Genomic DNA, 18,167 nt, shown 5'->3' on the forward strand with positions numbered 1-18,167 from the left:
CTTCCTAAAACAGCCACAGGAAATTTAGGATAGAATAAAGACAATTCCATCACCAACAATTTTCATTCAAAGCATATACCTACTTTACTGTTATTGCTAAGGGAGCCTAGATTCTGTAAGTCTTTGATGATACTTTGAAAACAGTCTAATGACAAAATCTCAATTCATAAAAGGCACCCATCTTCCATCTTTTAAATAATAAACAGATAAAACAGATTTTCACAATTATTGCTGTATTTATTACATGTATATTTCTGTTTATAGCCAAATAGAATTCATCTTCAGTACTACAACCACAGTAAATCCAAATTCTTACACTTATTTTTATTACTAAAGGGACATAAAAATTTTATTGCTAATCTATTTCTGATACAGATCAAAAAATAAGAAATGAAATCAGTTGTTCAGGGATGTTACAAACTAAACCTTAAATTTCTCATTTGATCTTACCGTATGTGATTCTAATTCAGCAATTTTCTCAGGGATCTCAGAACCCAAATAATATATTCTAATCACATGGTCAGTGCTACCTGTTGTGATGAACATACCACCTGAAAGATTTAAAAAAAAAATGCTATCAAGAACTTAAAAAAAACTGATTGCATTTCTAGTTGTCCAACACCTTGTATTATTAAACTGGCTTCAAAAGATATAAGTTTATCTTCCAAATATTAAGCACATACTACCATTTCAGAGATAAAATAAAATTAAGCAAAAACTACAGAAATATAATTTAAGTCATTTACTATTGACCTCACAAAGTCGATGAATCATATATTACATTCAGGGTTATGGATCATAAATAACAGAAGTCATACCATTTAAAACGAATTTGTTTTTGGTAAAACTATGTTCCAAAGTTATTCATATAATTCTGTATACTCTAAATTTCTTTACAATACCTACAGTGGTTGGGTTACAAAAGATCAGCTGTCTTTTGGATGTTGAAAAAGTTCCAGAGAGTAAATGGTGGTGATGATGGAGTCAAAACAATTTACATATACTTTTTTGTGTAGTAGCAGGGCTTTACTTCTGCCCGACATACCTTTCAAGTCCCAGTTTCGAGAAATTCATATTGTTGGTTTTAGAAGATACTTAACAATATGAAAAGCACTGCTTACCTACTAAGGAAGTGTTTTTTACATAAAGCTACAACTGCTTGTTTTCTGTAAAGTGAGGGTAGATTTTTTTAAATACAATGAAGTGGTGGTGGACATTACATATTTTAATGCTGGGTATTTGGGGATGATGATGTGGTCATTTTTATTCCAAAAAATTTGAACTATAGAAAAATATATTAAATTATGAGTAAGAAAGAAATAATACATGCTCTCGCAAGACGTCTGTGTAGTATAGCATATCGTTTAGATTTTTATACTTCCTTTAATCTTTAAGAATGCTTACTTTAATACACAAAGTAAAAATAGATGTTTAAGTAGAACATTTAATATTTTGGGTAGAAGGGCTGGGAAGGTGGCTCAGTGGTACAGCGCTTGCCTTGCATGCCTGAGGCCCTGGGTTTGATTCCTCAGCACCACATAAGCAAAAAGAAAAAAAGCCATAAGTGGCGCTATGGCTCAAAGTGGTAGAGTGCTAGCCTTGAGCTGAAGGACAGTGCACAGGCCCAGAGTTCAGGCCCCACGACTGGACCCAAAAAAAAAAACATTTTGGGTAGAAGTAAGCACAATAGATTACACACCAAAGTAGTTATAAATGAATTAATTAAAGCAAATAGCAGAATTCTTTGGAAAGACTAAGTCACAGTCTAACAAAATGAATATTAGGGAATGGGTACTTGCAAGGGAGGGGATGAAGAGGAGAGGGGTAGAAGAATGAACAGGAAAAATGAGTAGAACTAAGGTGAGAATGAATTGTAAATGCCACAAACCTCAGAAAAATAAGGGTAGGGATGGGTGAAAGGCGGTGAAGATGTTGAAGGGATGACACAGATCAAATGCACTGCATACACATAAATTGCTTTGTTAATTGACAAAAAATTCAATACATAACTAAAAATTAAGAAAAGTGAAAAGATGGCTGATAATGTGGCTCAGTGGTGGAGTGTTTGCCTAGCATGTATGAAGCCCTGGGATCAATTCCTCAGCACTATATACACAGAAAAGGCTGGAGGTGGCACTGTGGCTCAAGTAGTAGAGTGCTAGCCTTGAGCAAAAGAAGCTCAGGACAGTCTCGTGAGTTCAAGTCCCAGGACTAGAAAAAAAAATGTGAAAGAAGGGGTAGGGTGGGAGGATGGGTAAGAATGTTAAAAGGGCTGACATTGATCAAGAGGCACTGATTTCATAATCTGCTCTGTTAAATAGCAACTCCTTGTATGCTACCTAAAGAAAATTGAAAATATATATTTTTTTAAAAAAGAAAAATAGAGGACTGGGAAGGTGGCTCAGTGGTAGAGTGCTTGCCTTGCATGCATGAGGCCCTGGGTTCAATTCTTCAGCATCACATAAACCGAAAAAGTCAGAAGTGGTGCTGTGGCTCAAGTGGTAGAGCGTTAGCCCTGAGCTGAAGAGCTCAGGGACAGTGCCCAGGCCCAGAGTTCAGGCCCCATGATGGGAAAGAAAAAAGAAAAAGAAAAAGAACGAGGCACCGGTGGCTCATGCCTGTAATCCTAGCTACTCCAGAGGGTGAGATCTGAGGATCGCAGTTCGAAGCTAGCTGGGGCAGAAACATCTATGAGAATCTTATCTCTAATTAATCACCAAAAAAGCTGGAAGTGGAGCTCTGGCTCAAGTGATTGAGCACTAGCCTTGAGCAAAAGAACTCAGAGACAACGCCAGGCACTGAGTTCAAGCCCCACAAAGGACAAAAAAACAAAAAGAAAGGAAAAGAAAAGAAGAAAAGAAATAACTGAGAAAATAATTTAACTCTGATACATACCAGAACTGAAGGAAGAACAAGATATCTGAACTCCAGGTCTGGATCTCTCAGTAAATTTTACTGGGCGATCTCTAAAGGGAAAAGTAAATGTTTCTATCAGGTTCCTCTCTCTTTTGCCCAGAAATTTTAACAAAATTTTGGATATTGTTCTATTTAGTATCAATATTACAGAAAAAAACTAAAAGGAGACAGACAAGTGCTATTGAAATTATTCAAAGTGAAAACTCATTAAGCCTTGATACGGGTATTATTCCAAAAGCTTTACAGATTACCACATTATTTACAATAAATTATACAATGTTCGAAGTCTACTTACTAAATAAAAATAAGACAAATTAAACTTCTTACCAACATTTTCTGTAATAATATTCTCTTCATTAAACATTCTAAAATCTCTATAAGTAGGTATGCATTCTGGTAATCGGGCAAATAATAAGCACAAATAAAAATAAACATGCCTGATTTTTCAAAAAGTAAAGTTCTTTTAAACTTACCTAAACTTCATGGTTTTTACATGCCATTGCCAGAAACAGATTGTTCCATCAGCACCAGTAGAAGTGAGGTATCTGGTTGTGCCTTTAGTTGATGGACAAAACTTTAAAGAAAAAAAATCAGATTCAAATATACAGTTTTTATGTTGAAACTATCTTTAAACACAGCATGTATTCAAATTATAGTCAACTGAGTAAATACAAACTACATAAGAAGTTTGATTTCAAGAGATTGGTTTAGTAACTTAACCTTCTTTCATGAACATGTCACAAAATTTTAAAATACCACCAGCCACTGGTGGCTTGTGTCTGCAATCCTAGCTATTCAGGAGGCTGAGATCTGAGGATCATGGACCAAAGTCAACCCAAGTAGGACCTTCCGGCCATGAGACACTTATCCCCTTAATCATAGAAAAGGCTGAAGTGCAGTTGTGACTCTAGTAGACCACTAGTCTTGAACAAAAGTTGCTCACAGAGAGCAGCCAGGCCCACAGTTCAAGCCTCATAGACTGGCAAAAACAATTTTAAATTAAAATACCAAAAACTATTTTAAAAAATTGAATTAAAAAATAGTACATTTTGGGCTGGGAAGATGGCTCAGTGGTAGAGTGCTTGCCTTGTACATGCACACATAAGACCCTGGGATCCATTCCTCAGCACTACATAAGTAGAAAAAGCCGGAAGTGGCACTGTGGCTTAAGTGGTAGAGTGCTAGCCTTGAGCTAAAGAGCTGAGGGACAGTGCCCAGGCCCAGAGTTCAAGCCCCACGACCAAGAAAATAAAAATAACCCATTTTTATGTTTTCATGAATAAAATAAATCCAATGTTCACATAATTGTGGAAAAGGATAAGAAAATATGCTTGAATTATCAGCCAGCATCTAAGCATCTGACTTTCAGTATTTTATATGTTCTCAAAAGAAATTCATGGCTGGGAATGTGGCTTAGTGGTAGAGTGCTTGCCTAGCATACATAAACAGAAAAGGCTGGAAGTGATACTGTGGCCCAAGTGGTAGAGTGCTAGCCTCAAGCAAAAGAAGCTCAGGAACAGCACCCAGTTCAAGCCCAGAACTGGTCCAAAAAAAAAAGAAGACTCAAAATCATTAGGAGCCAGGTGCTGGTGGCTCACACCTGTAATCTGAGCTACTCAGGAGGCTGGAGGATCATGGTTCAAAGCCAGTGCGGGCACGAAAGTCTGTGAGACTCTTTTTTTTTTTTTTTAAATTTAATTTAATTTTATTTGTGAACATACTGTACAGAGGAGTTACAGTTACATGGGCAGGATAATGTGTACATTTCTTACCAAGCATTGCAGCCTCCTCCTTTGTTTACCCTTCACATCCCTTCCCAGCCTCCCCCCTCCCCCCCTAATCATGTGAGACTCTTATCTCTAATAAACCACTAGAAAACCAGAAATGGTGCTGTGGCTCAAGCGGTAGAATGCTCACATGAGCTGAAGAGCTGAGAGATGGTACCCAAGCTCAGAGTTCAAGCCCCAGAACCAACAACAACAACAACAACAAAATTCATTAGGAGGGGCTGGGAAGGTGGCTCAGTGGTAGAGCACTTGCCTTGCATGCTTGAGGCCCTGGGTTCAATTCCTCAACACTACATAAGCAAAAAGAAAAAAGCTGGAAGTGGCGCTGTGGCTCAAGTGGTAGAGCGCTAGCCTTAAGCTGAAGAGCTGAGGGACAGTGCCAAGGCCCAGAGTTCAGGCCCCACAACTGGACCCAAAAAAAAAAAAAATTCATTAGGAAAGGAAGTATGAGAAGGCTCCAAATGTATATGTCAGGGCCTCTACTCTGCATATGAGTTTGAAGAAATAGTGACTCTGTATTACTATACTCAATATATTTTAACTGCTTTAGTGCTCACAAAGGTATATCAATCAGTTAAGAAGTACTGTATTTAGATTAGTTTAATATAATTTTGATTATTTTAAGTCAGAAATAACATTAGACATTGTTAAAAGAAAATGTGTATTTCTGATCTACAATTTAATGGAGGTATTCCTCTTAGAAAATATTTAGAAAGTGGGGCTGGGAAGGTAGTTCAGCGGTAGAGTGCATGCCTTGCAAGCATGAGGCCCTGGGTTCAATTCCTCAGCACCACATAAAAAGGAAAAAAAAGCTGGAAGTGGCGCTGTGGCTCAAGTGGTAGAGCGCTAGCCTTGAGCTGAAGAGCTGAGGGACAGTGCTCAGGCCCAGAGTTCAGGCCCCAAGACCAGCAAAAAAAAAAAAAAAAAAAAGCAAAAGAAGGGTAAGCCGGGTGCAGGTGGCTTATTCCTGTAATCCTAACTATTCAGGAGGCTTAAGATCAGAAGATCATGGTTCAGAGTCATCCATGGTAAGAAAGCCCATGAGACTCTTATCTCCAATTAATCATAGAAAAAGCCCCAAATGGTGCTGTGGCTCAAGTAATAAGTAGAACAGTAGCTTTGAGCAAAAGGATGTCAAAGACAGTGCCCAGGCCTACAGTTCGTTCCAGGACCATCACAAAAAAAAAAAGAAAAAATCACACACACACACACATCAGGTGACTATCCTTAAGACTATTCCTACTATTCCTATTCCCATGGGGAGGAATATACTTAGTACTGCATCGAAGGCACAGTTGGAAACAAGTAGCAGGAGATGAAATCTAAGAAAACAATGAGACTAAGAGGTTAGTGTTTATGAATCATCATAAAGACTAACTTTAACTCTGAGACTGCAAGCTAGTGAGTATTCTAAGCATGACATGATTTAACTATTTCAAAATCAAATGGCTGCTATGCAGAGTGTAGGGCAAGGGCATGCAAAGGGAAAAAAACAGGAAGAGAAGTCAAAAGTCTATTTCAGTAATCTAGGCCACAGATGATAGTGGCTAGAAAAATGATGATATTGATGAAAGTCATGAGTGTATTTCAGATTCTTGTCATAGTTCGTGCATAGAGCCAAGATGACTGAGAGGTTACATACAGGACAAAATAAAGATACAAGTTTGGGATTACTAATCTGAACAAGTACAAGCATGGAATTGTCATTTGTGTAGATGGAAATATGGCTTGGATGTTAACTGTCTTCCAAAGGTCCACATGTAATAACAGAGGGCTATACTTATTAGAAAATGTTATAAACTTTTGGAAGTAGGTTCTAGAAGGAAATCCTTAGAAGTTACTACAGCCATGTCGTCAAAAGTGATTGTTGGACCCCTCAAACTGCTTCTCTGACATCCTATTAAGTGATATAGTCTCTTATATTTAGTTCCATCATGATATGTGGATGCATTCTTGAACACGTCTACCTTTACTATTTACACCAGAAGGTGATGTAAAGGGAATCAGCCAAGGCTACAGAGTTAATAAGCCCACCTTTTCTTCATAAGTATTCTCTCAAAAGTATTTTATTACAGCTTTGAGAGCAATAACTCTGAGAAAGGAAAATGACCTCAAAATTTAAATATGTAAAGTTTAATATGTCTCATAGATCGGTACGTGATGATGCCAAGTATGAAGTAGAATAAACAAGTATAGTTCACAAAATGCTAAACAGGGGTTATGTTTGATATATAAGACTAAATTATATCATTAAGGAAAATGGTGATAATGTGGCCCATAAATGAATAGGATACCCCAGTATGTAAACAAAATGCAAAGAAATCAGCAAATAAAATTATGAAAGGATTTTCAGTATTTTAGGTTTTTGTTATGTGAAAGGATCTCCAAATTCCAGAAATAGGCATGGCATGGGAAAACAAGTAAATAATAACTCTCCTAAATCAAAATCCATGAAAGAAAGGGTTGGAGACGTAGCTCACCGGTAAAGGACCTGCTTAGAATATATAAGACCCTATATAAAACCCTGGATTTCATGCAAAGCCCAATGGGGGGGAAAAAAATCTATGAAAGCACTAAGTAAGGTGATGCATGTGTATGATACCAGCACTCAAGAGGTAAAGGCAAGGAGGACTAATGAGTTGGATAGGCCTTGGCTACAAAGCATTTTAATAGCCTCAGCTACAAAATAAGACCTTGCTTGCCTCACAAAAACCAAAACCAAAATTCCATTAAATCATTTCAACTAATCAAAATTTTGACACAAACTTTTTTAAGTCCAATATCCACTGAACCCACTTCTTGCTATATCCCCAGACACAGGTGATATATTACTAACATATATCCTAAAACTGAAAGTAATAGCTTCCAAAAGTATTCTACTTGACCAACTTATAAAAGTTTTATAAAGATTTCTCTATTTTGCTCTTAACACAAATAAGAAAACATAGCTTAGTTTTATCAAATAAAAGGTGTTTGGGGCCATCTACTACTTTGAATAATATCTGATAAAAGGATTTTATGCATAATGTATTTTATGTGAAATCATCAAGTTGAAACAAATTGCTAAAACTAAAAAAAATCTGTAAGATTAAATGAGACATATATATACTTAATCTGACAATTACCTTGAATTACATATTAATGCAGTGTATGCCAATACAACTTAGAACCTGTTTATATCCTGATTAACAGTATAAGCTTGTTTGTAAGGCATTTAAAATTTTTATATATTTTTCACAAATATAAGATAAATGTTTCACACTATAGGAAGAATCTTATCAAGTATCTTTATTACTTATTTATAAATGGATAAGATTATACGAAAAAGGACCTAAGAAGTGCCTGTCTGTCACTCTTTGCATTACTTACTGAACATAACAAATGCAAGCACTCTCAGCTTGATTGCTTACATTAGAGAGATCTTATTTTTCTTACCTGTATGGAAGTAATAGAAGCTGAATGTCCCTGAAGGACTGCAACTGGTGCACAAGTTCGAAGACACCATACTCTTACAACCTTATCACAGCTGCCTGCGGCAATGAGAGTATTTTCATAGTTGACAGCCATGTCAGAAATTTCAGCAGAGTGCCCTCGAAGTGTAGCAAGGAGGCGCCCATCATCTGTAGCCCAAATTTTTACCAAGCAGTCATCAGATCCCTACAGTTAAAATAGACACAAATTTTCCAGTGAAGCAGAAATTTCCCACCTAGCCACTGAAAATAACAAGAAGATAAAAGGTAGGGATCATTAAGTTACTGCTAAGCCTTTACCTATTAGTCTCCATAGCAAATTAGTATCCATAGCAAATATAAACTGTGTCCAAATAACATGACTGACAAGGTAAAACTATTACTAACCCTGAAAACTCAGAATATTCTACCTTACTTTTCAGTGACTTCCCACCAAATATTTCTGCCATTATTTTTTTTTTTTTATGGTCGGTCATGGGGCCTGGACTCGGCCTGGGCACTGTCTCTCAGCTCTTCAGCTCAAAGCTAGTGTTCAACCACTTGAGCCACAGCACCACTTCAAGCTTTTTCTGCTTATGTAGTACTGAGGAATCGAACCAAGGATTTCATGCATGCAAAGCAAGCACTCTACCACTGAGCCACCCTCCCGGCCCTCTGCCACTATATTTTTAAATTTTATTTTCAAGGTGATGATGTACAGAGGTCTGTCACTATTTTTCAATATATGCCTGGAAGCATTATTTTCCTTAATTTTGTAAAAAAAATGTTTTCTTCAAATTGCTAACTTATTTAAAGTATATATTCATTTTTTAGGAAACTTGAGGCCATTATAATCTGATGGGAAAATACTAAGTTGAAATTCTTACAAAGAACTTCAAAAATATTTTAAAATATTAAAATATTTGAATGTGGTAGATATTTAATGGTGACATAATATTTATTAAAAGATGGCATTTCCCATCCTCATCATACTCATTAACAACAAAATACACAGGTAACACTTAGGAGACATGAAGTCATCAATGGAAAACTCTGTAATGAAGTCTAAGGAGTTATAACATCTCAAAATAACAAACCCTGCCTTTGTTGTAGCATATAAATAGAAAAAAATAAACTGTGCTATTATCCGCACCTGTGTTAACTTAGCCATAAAGCAATGAGATTAGTATTTCTTAAAAATCCTAATGTACTCCTCCTCCAATTGTTTTACTCAAAAGCAAAAGCATGATATAGTTAATAAAATTCACTTTAAAAAGTAATCAGTGATAGTGGTGCTGTGGCTCAAGTGATAGAGCTCTCGCCTTGAGATGAAGAGCTCAGGGACAGTGCCCAGCTGCTCCTTCCCCCCCCCCCCCCAAAACAAAAGTAACCAGCACTAAAATAAAGTATATAATATAGTTAGACTCGGGCTGGGAAGGTGGCTCAGTGGTAGAGCGCTTGCCTTGCATGCCTGAGGCCCTGGGTTCGATTCCTCAGCACCACATAAGCAAAAAAGAAAAAAGCCGGAAGTGGCGCTGTGGCTCAAGTGGTAGAGTGCTAGCCTTGAGCTGAAGAGTTGGGGACAGCGCCCAGACCCAGAGTTCAGGCCCCACGACCGGACCCAAAAAAACAAACAAACAAACAAAATATAGTTAGACTCTTCAGTACCTACCATGTGACTCAACAGTTCAATCATAAAGTGATATAATCATTAATTGGGCAAAACAGTCAGCAATTATACTAAGTGAAACGTCAAAATTCATTTTGAGAGGCTGGGAAGGTAGCTCAGTGGTAGAGCGCTTGCCTTGCACGCATGAGGCCCTGGGTTCGATTCCTCAGCACCACATAAGCAAAAAGAAAAAAAAAGCCGGAAGTGGCGCTGTGGCTCAAGTGGTAGAGCGCTAGCCTTGAGCTGAAGAGCTGAGGGACAGCGCCCAGGCCCAGAGTTCAGGCCCCACGACCGGACCCAACAAAAAAAAATTCATTTTGATAAACATTTACTAAAATAGAATGAAAGAGACTCAAATATACATGTTTTACATGAATTATCCCTTACAAGAATATAGGGGCTTCTACAGATTTCATTTTGTAATTAAATTTCTCAAAAAATAGTGGACATTATTGTTCACCCTTTATATAAAAGGAGAGAGAAAAGGTCTTCAATTTCTATCCATATGTTCTTGCATTAATATGTCCAAATGGGATGAATGGTTTACAAACTATAATGCAATGCCATAATGTCTACCTTCAATTGTTTTAAATTTATAATGTTACCATATAATAAACTTCAAACTCACTGTAAAAATTCTTCTCCCACTCCGGTCAAATGCTACACAGTAGACAGAAGATAAGTGCCCCAGAATTCTCTTGTGCATCTTAATATGCTGGTAGGCAGATGAAGGGAAAATATGGCTGAAGCGACTACATCCGGTTAACTGCCTAGCGGAGGTGATATTCACTGGAGAAATAAAATAGTTCATTGAGTTCTTAAACTCTAAAAGCAAAAATATACCTTAATGAAATTAAAGCCTGTTAAGACAAAATAGGGTTAACAGGTCATAGCAATTCTACCCTGTGAAAAAGTCTAAATTCCCTTACACACTTTATAATTTTAACAAGTTGACAAAACCCAAAACACTAAGAATATTCTTTTTTATATCTCAGCAGTCTAATATTCTGCTTAGATGACTATGGAATCTGTAGTACAAACTCACGTACACAACAACCAGAGATATTGCAACTTTAAATGTATATGCAGGGGCTGGGAATGTGGCTTAGTGGTAAGAGTGCTTGCCTACCATGCATGAAGCCCTGGGTTCGATTCCTCAATACCACAAAAAAGAAAAAGCTGAAAGTGGTGCTATGGCTCAAGTGATAGAGTGCTAGCCTTGAGCAAAAGAAGCTTGGGGACAGTGCCCAGGTTCTGAGTTCAAGCCCCAGGACTGGCTAGCTAGCTAGCTAAATAAGTAAATAAATGCACAAATCTTTCTATAGCATGAAGCAAAGTGAAAATGAAAACTATATTTGGTTAACTATATACATCTTAAAAACTTATACAGGCAATTTTATGAACTCCTGACTTGTCGCATCAATATATAATAACTGCCACTAAAAATTCAGAAGTAAAGGTGGATACTATTGGGAGGGAGAAAGGCAATAGAGAGGTTGGGTGGGGGGGGATAAACTTGGTCAAAGCACTTCACATATATGTTTGAAAGTAAATGTACAAAACCTTTCAAAAATATACTAAGAAGGGAAAAGTAACATAACAGATCTATCTAGTGAGAAGAAAAGAGAAGCTATAATTCACTACATAGGTGTATAACAGGAAACAATCCTTGCTTTGAGTTCTTTCCTTTTGGTTTTTTAACCTGGAGGTTCTTCCTCTAATTAACAGTGAACTTTTAAGGCTTTTCTCCTATCAGATCATCTTAAGCCCTATCTCCTTATTTGTCTTCTCTTAATTTCTTTGTAAAAGAACATCAAAAATGAAGAACAAATCCAAAGAATTCTGATCCAAATACCACATGTATTTAATTCTGTCCAGATTTTTTCTGTTGGGGGAGAGGAAAGAGGGGGGAGGAGGAGAGCAATACAAAGGCTTGAAATCAAGGCCTGACACTTGCTAGGCAAGTACTCTATCATTTACGTTCCAATCCAAGCCTTTTATGCTTTATTTTTCTTTCATGGGAGTATCTTGTTTTTCTTTTTTTTCCCTTTTGCCTGGAGCTGGCCTCAGACAGTAACTGACTTTTGGTTAAAATGTAATTGCACATATAGCCCTTGCTGAGGGTAAACTATAATTATCCTGATGAGCAGCTAGGATTATAGTTGTGTACCACCATGCTATCCTGGTTTCTATTCACTTCCAAAATGGAGACCTCGATTCTCATATAAGTATTTACAACCACACACTTGCCTTGTTAAATTATTCCAGTATTCTTATTTATTGAAAATACTTTGTGCTTCACGTGGCATATTTTAAATCAAAATGTAGGGCTGAGAATGTGGCTTAGTGGTAGAGTGCTTGCCTAGCTCGCATGAAGCCCTGGATCCTATTCCTCAGTACCACATAAACAGAAATAGCCAGAAGTAACACTGTGGCTCAAGTGGTAGAATGCTAGCCTTGATCAAAAGAAGCTCAGAGACAGTGCCCAGGACCTGAGTTCAAGTCCCAGGACTGGCAAAAAAAAATGTAAGATCCTTGTAAGTTCAAAATCATCTCAAGGGGCTGGAAAGGTAGCTCAGTGGTAGAGTGCTTGCCTTGCATGCCTGAGGTCCTGGGTTCGATTCCTCAGCACCACATGAGCAAAAAGAAAAAAGCTAGAAGTGGCGCTGTGGCTCAAGTGGTAGAGTGATAGCCTTGAGCTGAAGAGCTGAGGGACAGTGCCCAGGCCCAGAGTTCAGGCCCCACGACCGTACCCAAAAACAAAATCATCTCAAGGCAGGGTGATGTTTTATAACACTACAAAAAATACATAGTACAAGTGATAATGGCTTTATATTTGAGCAAGGTTAAATTAAGAACTAAGTTCTATCTAGATTAGTATAATTGGAACCATGCTACAATAAATATAAATCCTTTCAATATCTGACACTTAGAAGCAAAGTTATCTTTCAAAGATATATTTATTAGTCATTTTTAAACTGTCAAAGTAGGAAGTGGCGCTGTGGCTCAAGCGGTAGAGCGCTCGCCTTGAGCTGAAAAGCTGAGGGACAGCGCCCAGGCCCAGAGTGCAAGCTCCATGACAGACCAAAATCAGTGAAACTGTGGAAATAAATCAAAGGACCATGTTAGAGATCTGAGAATTTGGGCAATATAGTAAAATACTAAGTGAATAATAGTAGAAAATATGAATGACAAGAATGACAATTATATAAAATAATTTCCTTTTGGTAGTGGTTATCCATCCTAGCAACAAGAATTTCCAAAACTCTAAAATAGGAACTTTGGAACTTCAATCTTCTTTCTACATTCAAACATTTCTTATGAGTTCTTTGAAAGTTAACTGTTAGTTCTACTTTCCTGTGCCTTTTCCATTTTTTTTCTAGGCAGGCAGCTCTGCCACCTGAGCCACACCTCTAGCTTTGCTTTTTGCTGATTATTTTGGAGATGGCTTATCTTGGACTTTTCTGCCCAGACTGGCCTACAACTATGATCCTGTAGATTTTAGCTGCTTGAGAGTAGCTATGATTATAGGTGAAAGCCAGTGGCTCATAGTTCAGAATTCTTAAATATTTAAGGACAGCATAACAGATTTACATATACTTTTACAAATTTATACCACAAATATCAGTATAGCGGACTGTTTTCTTTCCTTAAGATATGCCATTAGTTAGACATCTACTAAATGCTAAAACAGTATAATCGACTCTAAGGATTAGCTCACAAATTAAAGATCCTTGACCTCATGGAATTTGTATTCTATCAAAAGTTTGTGTTGCTTACTCAGTTTCAGAAATTAACAGGAGATGTCAATGGGAGTGACATACAAATGTATTCATCTCTGAAAATGTTCTTTTAATAAACTCCATGGGTAATAATAATATTGTGTCAAATTTGGGAGTCATTAATTTTAGTTCAGGCTCCTCTACCCAAAAGTATCCTTTGTATTATTTATCCAAATATTCAGGCCCTGACTAAATACTTCTAATAAAGAGGTTACTGTTTCCTAGTATTAGTCAATTTATTTGTTAAGTGTCTCTATTTCTGAGGAGACTATTGTTAATTCAATTCCATCTCTCTTCTTGTACTTTTCCTTTGTTACATGGTAACTGAGAAGCATTTCAAGATAACTATCATTTGTACCTTTAGACATTTTTTTTGGTGGGGGAGAGGAGGGAGGGAGGAGCCAGGGGATGGTTGTAGGGCTGGGCCTGGGCACTGTCCCTAAGCTCTTCAGCTCAAGGCTAGTGCTCTACCACTTGAGCCACAGTGCCACTTCGGGTCTTCAGGAGGTTAACTGGAGATTAAAGTCTCATGGACTTTCCTGCCTGAGCTGGCTTTGAACCACGATCCTCAGATCTCATCCTCCTGAGTAGCTAGGATTACAGGTGTGAGCCACCAGCTCCCAGTTTAGTCTTTTCTAAACATTAGGTAATTTCTATATTAAACATGGTTTACAGACATCTCTTTTCCTATCATGCCTCAAACAATAGTCCCTCACTTCAAACGTTTTTGTGATTGCTTTCTTCTGCAAAGTCTTGAGGTTATCAAAGTCTGACCCTTTAAAATAAACAAGAATCAAGAAAAGTATTCTAATTGCCTGACTAGAACAGAATATGGTGGATTATTTCCTTTCATTAGGAAATTATACTGTGAACGGATCTCAAGACTGAAAAGACTAATAGCACATACTTGAAATCGTACCTACTAGGAAGGCAGAAATTGGAAGGATCCCAGTTCAAGGCCAACCTGGGCTAAAGATAGGGAGATCCCACCACGAACAAAGAAAGAACATAATGGTGTACATCTATAATCATAGTTATGTTAGATCTAAAGTGGGGGATCATGAGGCAGACCATCTGAAAAAGCAAAAATGGCATAGTGACACTGCTTAAGTGGCAGAGTGCTTGCCTAGCAAGTTCAAGTCCAGAATGTGGAGTTCAAACCCAAGTACCAGCAAAAAATAAAAAAATTTAAAAAAAGTCCAGGCTGGCTTTGTGCCATGATCCTCAAATCTCAGCCTACAACATAACTAGGATTATAAGTGTGAGCCACCAGAGCCTGGCTGTTTAACATTCTTAATTTCATTTGATATGCAGGAGCTTTTGGATTTGATGCATCTTATTCAGAAAGTAACTGCCAATCCTTATATCTTAAAACATTTTTCATATGTTTTACTCTAGATTCAGGTGTTACATTAAGGTCTTTTAAAATCTATTATGAATTGGTTTTTATACATGGTGAGAGTTAGGGAACTGGATGCAGTCTTTTACATGTAGGTATCCAGGAGTCCTAGCACTATTTGAAAACTATCTTTTCTTGAGAAAAGTTGTAAGCTACATGGATTTTGGTCAGCAGTCTTGTTAGCAAGACACCTTCTCTCTCTCTTTTTTTTTTTGTCGGTGTGGGCCCTGAACTCTGGGCCTGGGCACTGTCCCTCAGCTCTTCAGCTCACGGCTAGCGCTCTACTACTTGAGCTACATCATAATTTCCGGCATTGTCTGCTTATATGGTACTGAGGAATCGAACCCAGGACCACATGCATGCAAGGCAAGCACACTACCACTTAGCCACCTCCCCAGCTGAAGCCACCTTATCTTGAGGACTCACTTTCCAGTATTCATTCAGAGGAAAAAGTAAATAAAATTCCCTAACAGCAACCACATTGTTCAGGCTGGTGCTTTATGAATGCTGAGAACAGGACCAGTACTGGTTCAATTGTGTGCTTCAGGCACCATTAACTTTAGAAGCTTCCATTCTTTGCATACCAGATTATGCTGCTGGCTCTAAAGAGCTCTGTAGCCCCTGGGCTGGACAGGTTCTTACTTGCTCCCAAAGACTTTCTAGTTTGTGCCCCGAGGGGAGGCAAATAGAACCATGAGATCTACACTAGAGTTGGAAAACTAGAGGGAACCAAATGCCACTATGTTTCCTATTCTCAGAGCTTTCATATTCTGTCCAGCAGCAAAGCAGCCTTCATGAGGGAGAAGGCTGGAAAATCAAATGACCACTGTACTTGGTCACAGAGCTCTCAGTCTTACACACAACAGGAGGGTAGCTCGAGAAGTGAAGGAATCAAATCTGCCTACCTCAGAGTTCTTTCAATTTTCGCAGTGATCCACAGACAATGTGGCTCATTCCTTCTCAGAGGGCAAGCACATTGACCACAGAGCCCTCCACAAGCTAAGTTCCCCACTATTTAACCTTCTCAACAGGTCCTTATCTTTCCTCCCCCCCCCCCCCCCCACCTCTTCCAACCAGACAAGATGGGAATGTGTCTCCAGGCTCACTAACTTGCTATTGTTCCTTATTTCCAGGTCCCCAGAGAAGCTCAGTCTCAACAATAGGCCTTTCAAGACTAGGAGTGATAAAATGGGTTTCTTCCCCAAAGCTGACCAGCTGGCACAGTAGGAGTTCCCAGGTCACTAATTCTCCCACTCCTTAGTCTTAAGGCTTGGGAGAACTATGGACTTTGACTTATCTGGTAGCTAGCCAGTCTGAGGTCAGCAGGGCAGCCTTGCTTATCTTATGTTTGTGGCTTCAGCTTCTCTTCTCCCCCCAGGGCTGGGGTTGTGTGCTATTTCGTACTTCTCACAGCAGTTTCTCCCAGTTTTTCAGGTATCCCACAACTCTTTTGTGATTTCTGGTGCTCTCCCTCCTCTCTTTTGCTTTTGAAAACATTCTACCTTTGTTATCCTGGCTTGTCTCATTGTCAGGGTAGCACAGAGGAAGGTTCAAATCTATACTGCCTTACCTCATGGCTCAAGATTTTTTTCTTTATTTTTATAAAGATTTTTATACAAAAGTGTTTTACAGTAAGCTTCTGGCATTTATTTATTTATTCAGCCAATTCATTGAATATTTTTGGTCAGTTATGGGGCTTGAACTCTGGGCCTGGCCACTGTCCATCCCTGACCTCTTCAGCTCAAGGCTAGCACTCTACTACTTGAGCCACAGTAGCCATTCTGTTTTTTCTGGTGTTTATTGGAGATAAGAATCATGGACTTCCCTTTGAACCACACCCCTCAGATCTCAGCCTCCTGGGTAGCTAGGATTACAGACTCCAAGGCCTGGCTCATTGAATAAATATTAAGAAATAGATTTGGTAATATGCCTTACACATCTTCATCAGGTAAATCAAAGTCATTGGTCCTCTTTGTATGTCCCTTCCCCATGGTATAACCCCTGCTTTCACTGTATTTGATGTTGTTATAATTTGTGGAGGGGATGGGAAAAAACAAATCGTTTAAATAGGGATACAGGTGGACCCATTGCAACAATGAGACATACAAGTTATGTCATGTCGAAAATGAACTTTACAACCTTGGTGGTGGGGGGGGCAGGGAGAAGGATTGGGTGGTGGGACAGAGGGAGGATGGGAAGGGATGGGAAGGGGAAACAAAGGAGGAGGCTACAATGCTTGACAAGAAATGTACTCATTCACTAGCCATACAATAGACAAGGGTCTCATGTCTATAATATACTTAGAACACAAAAAATTAAATCTTCCAAAAACAAATCCTCAAAGAAACAACCATCCGACAAATAAGTGGACTAAAGAATTAAAGAGATATTTCTCTGAAGAGGAAATAAGAATGGCCAATAGACACAGGAAGAAATGCTCAACTCTGGCCATAAAAGAAATGCAAATGAGAGTCCACCTCACCCCCAATTACAACGGCTAAAATCAAGAAATCTAATAACAACAGATGCTGGAGGGGATATGGCCAAAAGGGAACCCTGCTGCACTGTTGGTGGGAATGTAAACTTGTTCAACCACTCTGGAAAGCAGTATGGAGGTTCTTTAAAAGACTACACATAGAGCTCTTCTATGAGCCAATGATCCTACTCTTTGGCATTTACCCAAATGATCACAAACAGGGCCTTGCTAAAGCCACCAGCACAATTATGTTTATCGCAGTATTATCCACTATAGCTAAGCTATGGAACCAACCAGAAGCACCTCAGTAGATGAATGGATCAAGAAAATGTGGTATATACAAATATATATATATATATATAGTACATAATATTACATATTATACCTAATATTGTACATAATACACATATTATATACATATAAATGTGGTATATATAGGTGTGTGTGTACACATACATACAGTGGATTTTATGCTTCTATCAGAAAGAATGACACTGCCCCATTTGTTAGGAAATGAACATTTCACTAAATTAGAGGTTGCAAACAGTGACTCATGCCTGTAAACCCCAGATGCTTGGAGGTGGAGATCTTCAAGATTGCAGTTTGAGGTTATCCTGGACAAATCCTAATGATACCACATCTCAACTGGTAAATCATTTCTTTACTTCTGCAATCGCAATTATTTGGGA

At 38.2% G+C, this 18,167-nt stretch overlaps 1 protein-coding gene across 1 annotated transcript in view; it reads right to left on the bottom strand.

The window, feature by feature from the left end:
- Brwd3 (bromodomain and WD repeat domain containing 3) overlaps positions 1–18,167 on the bottom strand; it is a 111,567-nt gene that overhangs the window by 48,400 nt on the left and 45,000 nt on the right. Inside the window, exons 7-11 of the mRNA XM_042668294.1 lie at positions 10,450–10,610; positions 8,139–8,360; positions 3,390–3,490; positions 2,896–2,966; positions 451–551 (exon numbers count right to left, since the gene is read on the bottom strand). Coding sequence (XP_042524228.1) covers positions 451–551; positions 2,896–2,966; positions 3,390–3,490; positions 8,139–8,360; positions 10,450–10,610 — 656 coding nt within the window. The remainder of the gene's footprint in view (positions 1–450; positions 552–2,895; positions 2,967–3,389; positions 3,491–8,138; positions 8,361–10,449; positions 10,611–18,167) is intronic.

The sequence above is a fragment of the Dipodomys spectabilis genome, unplaced genomic scaffold, assembly GCF_019054845.1.
Source record: "Dipodomys spectabilis isolate Male_0828 unplaced genomic scaffold, ASM1905484v1 ptg000424l, whole genome shotgun sequence".
Classification (NCBI taxonomy): domain Eukaryota; kingdom Metazoa; phylum Chordata; class Mammalia; order Rodentia; family Heteromyidae; genus Dipodomys; species Dipodomys spectabilis.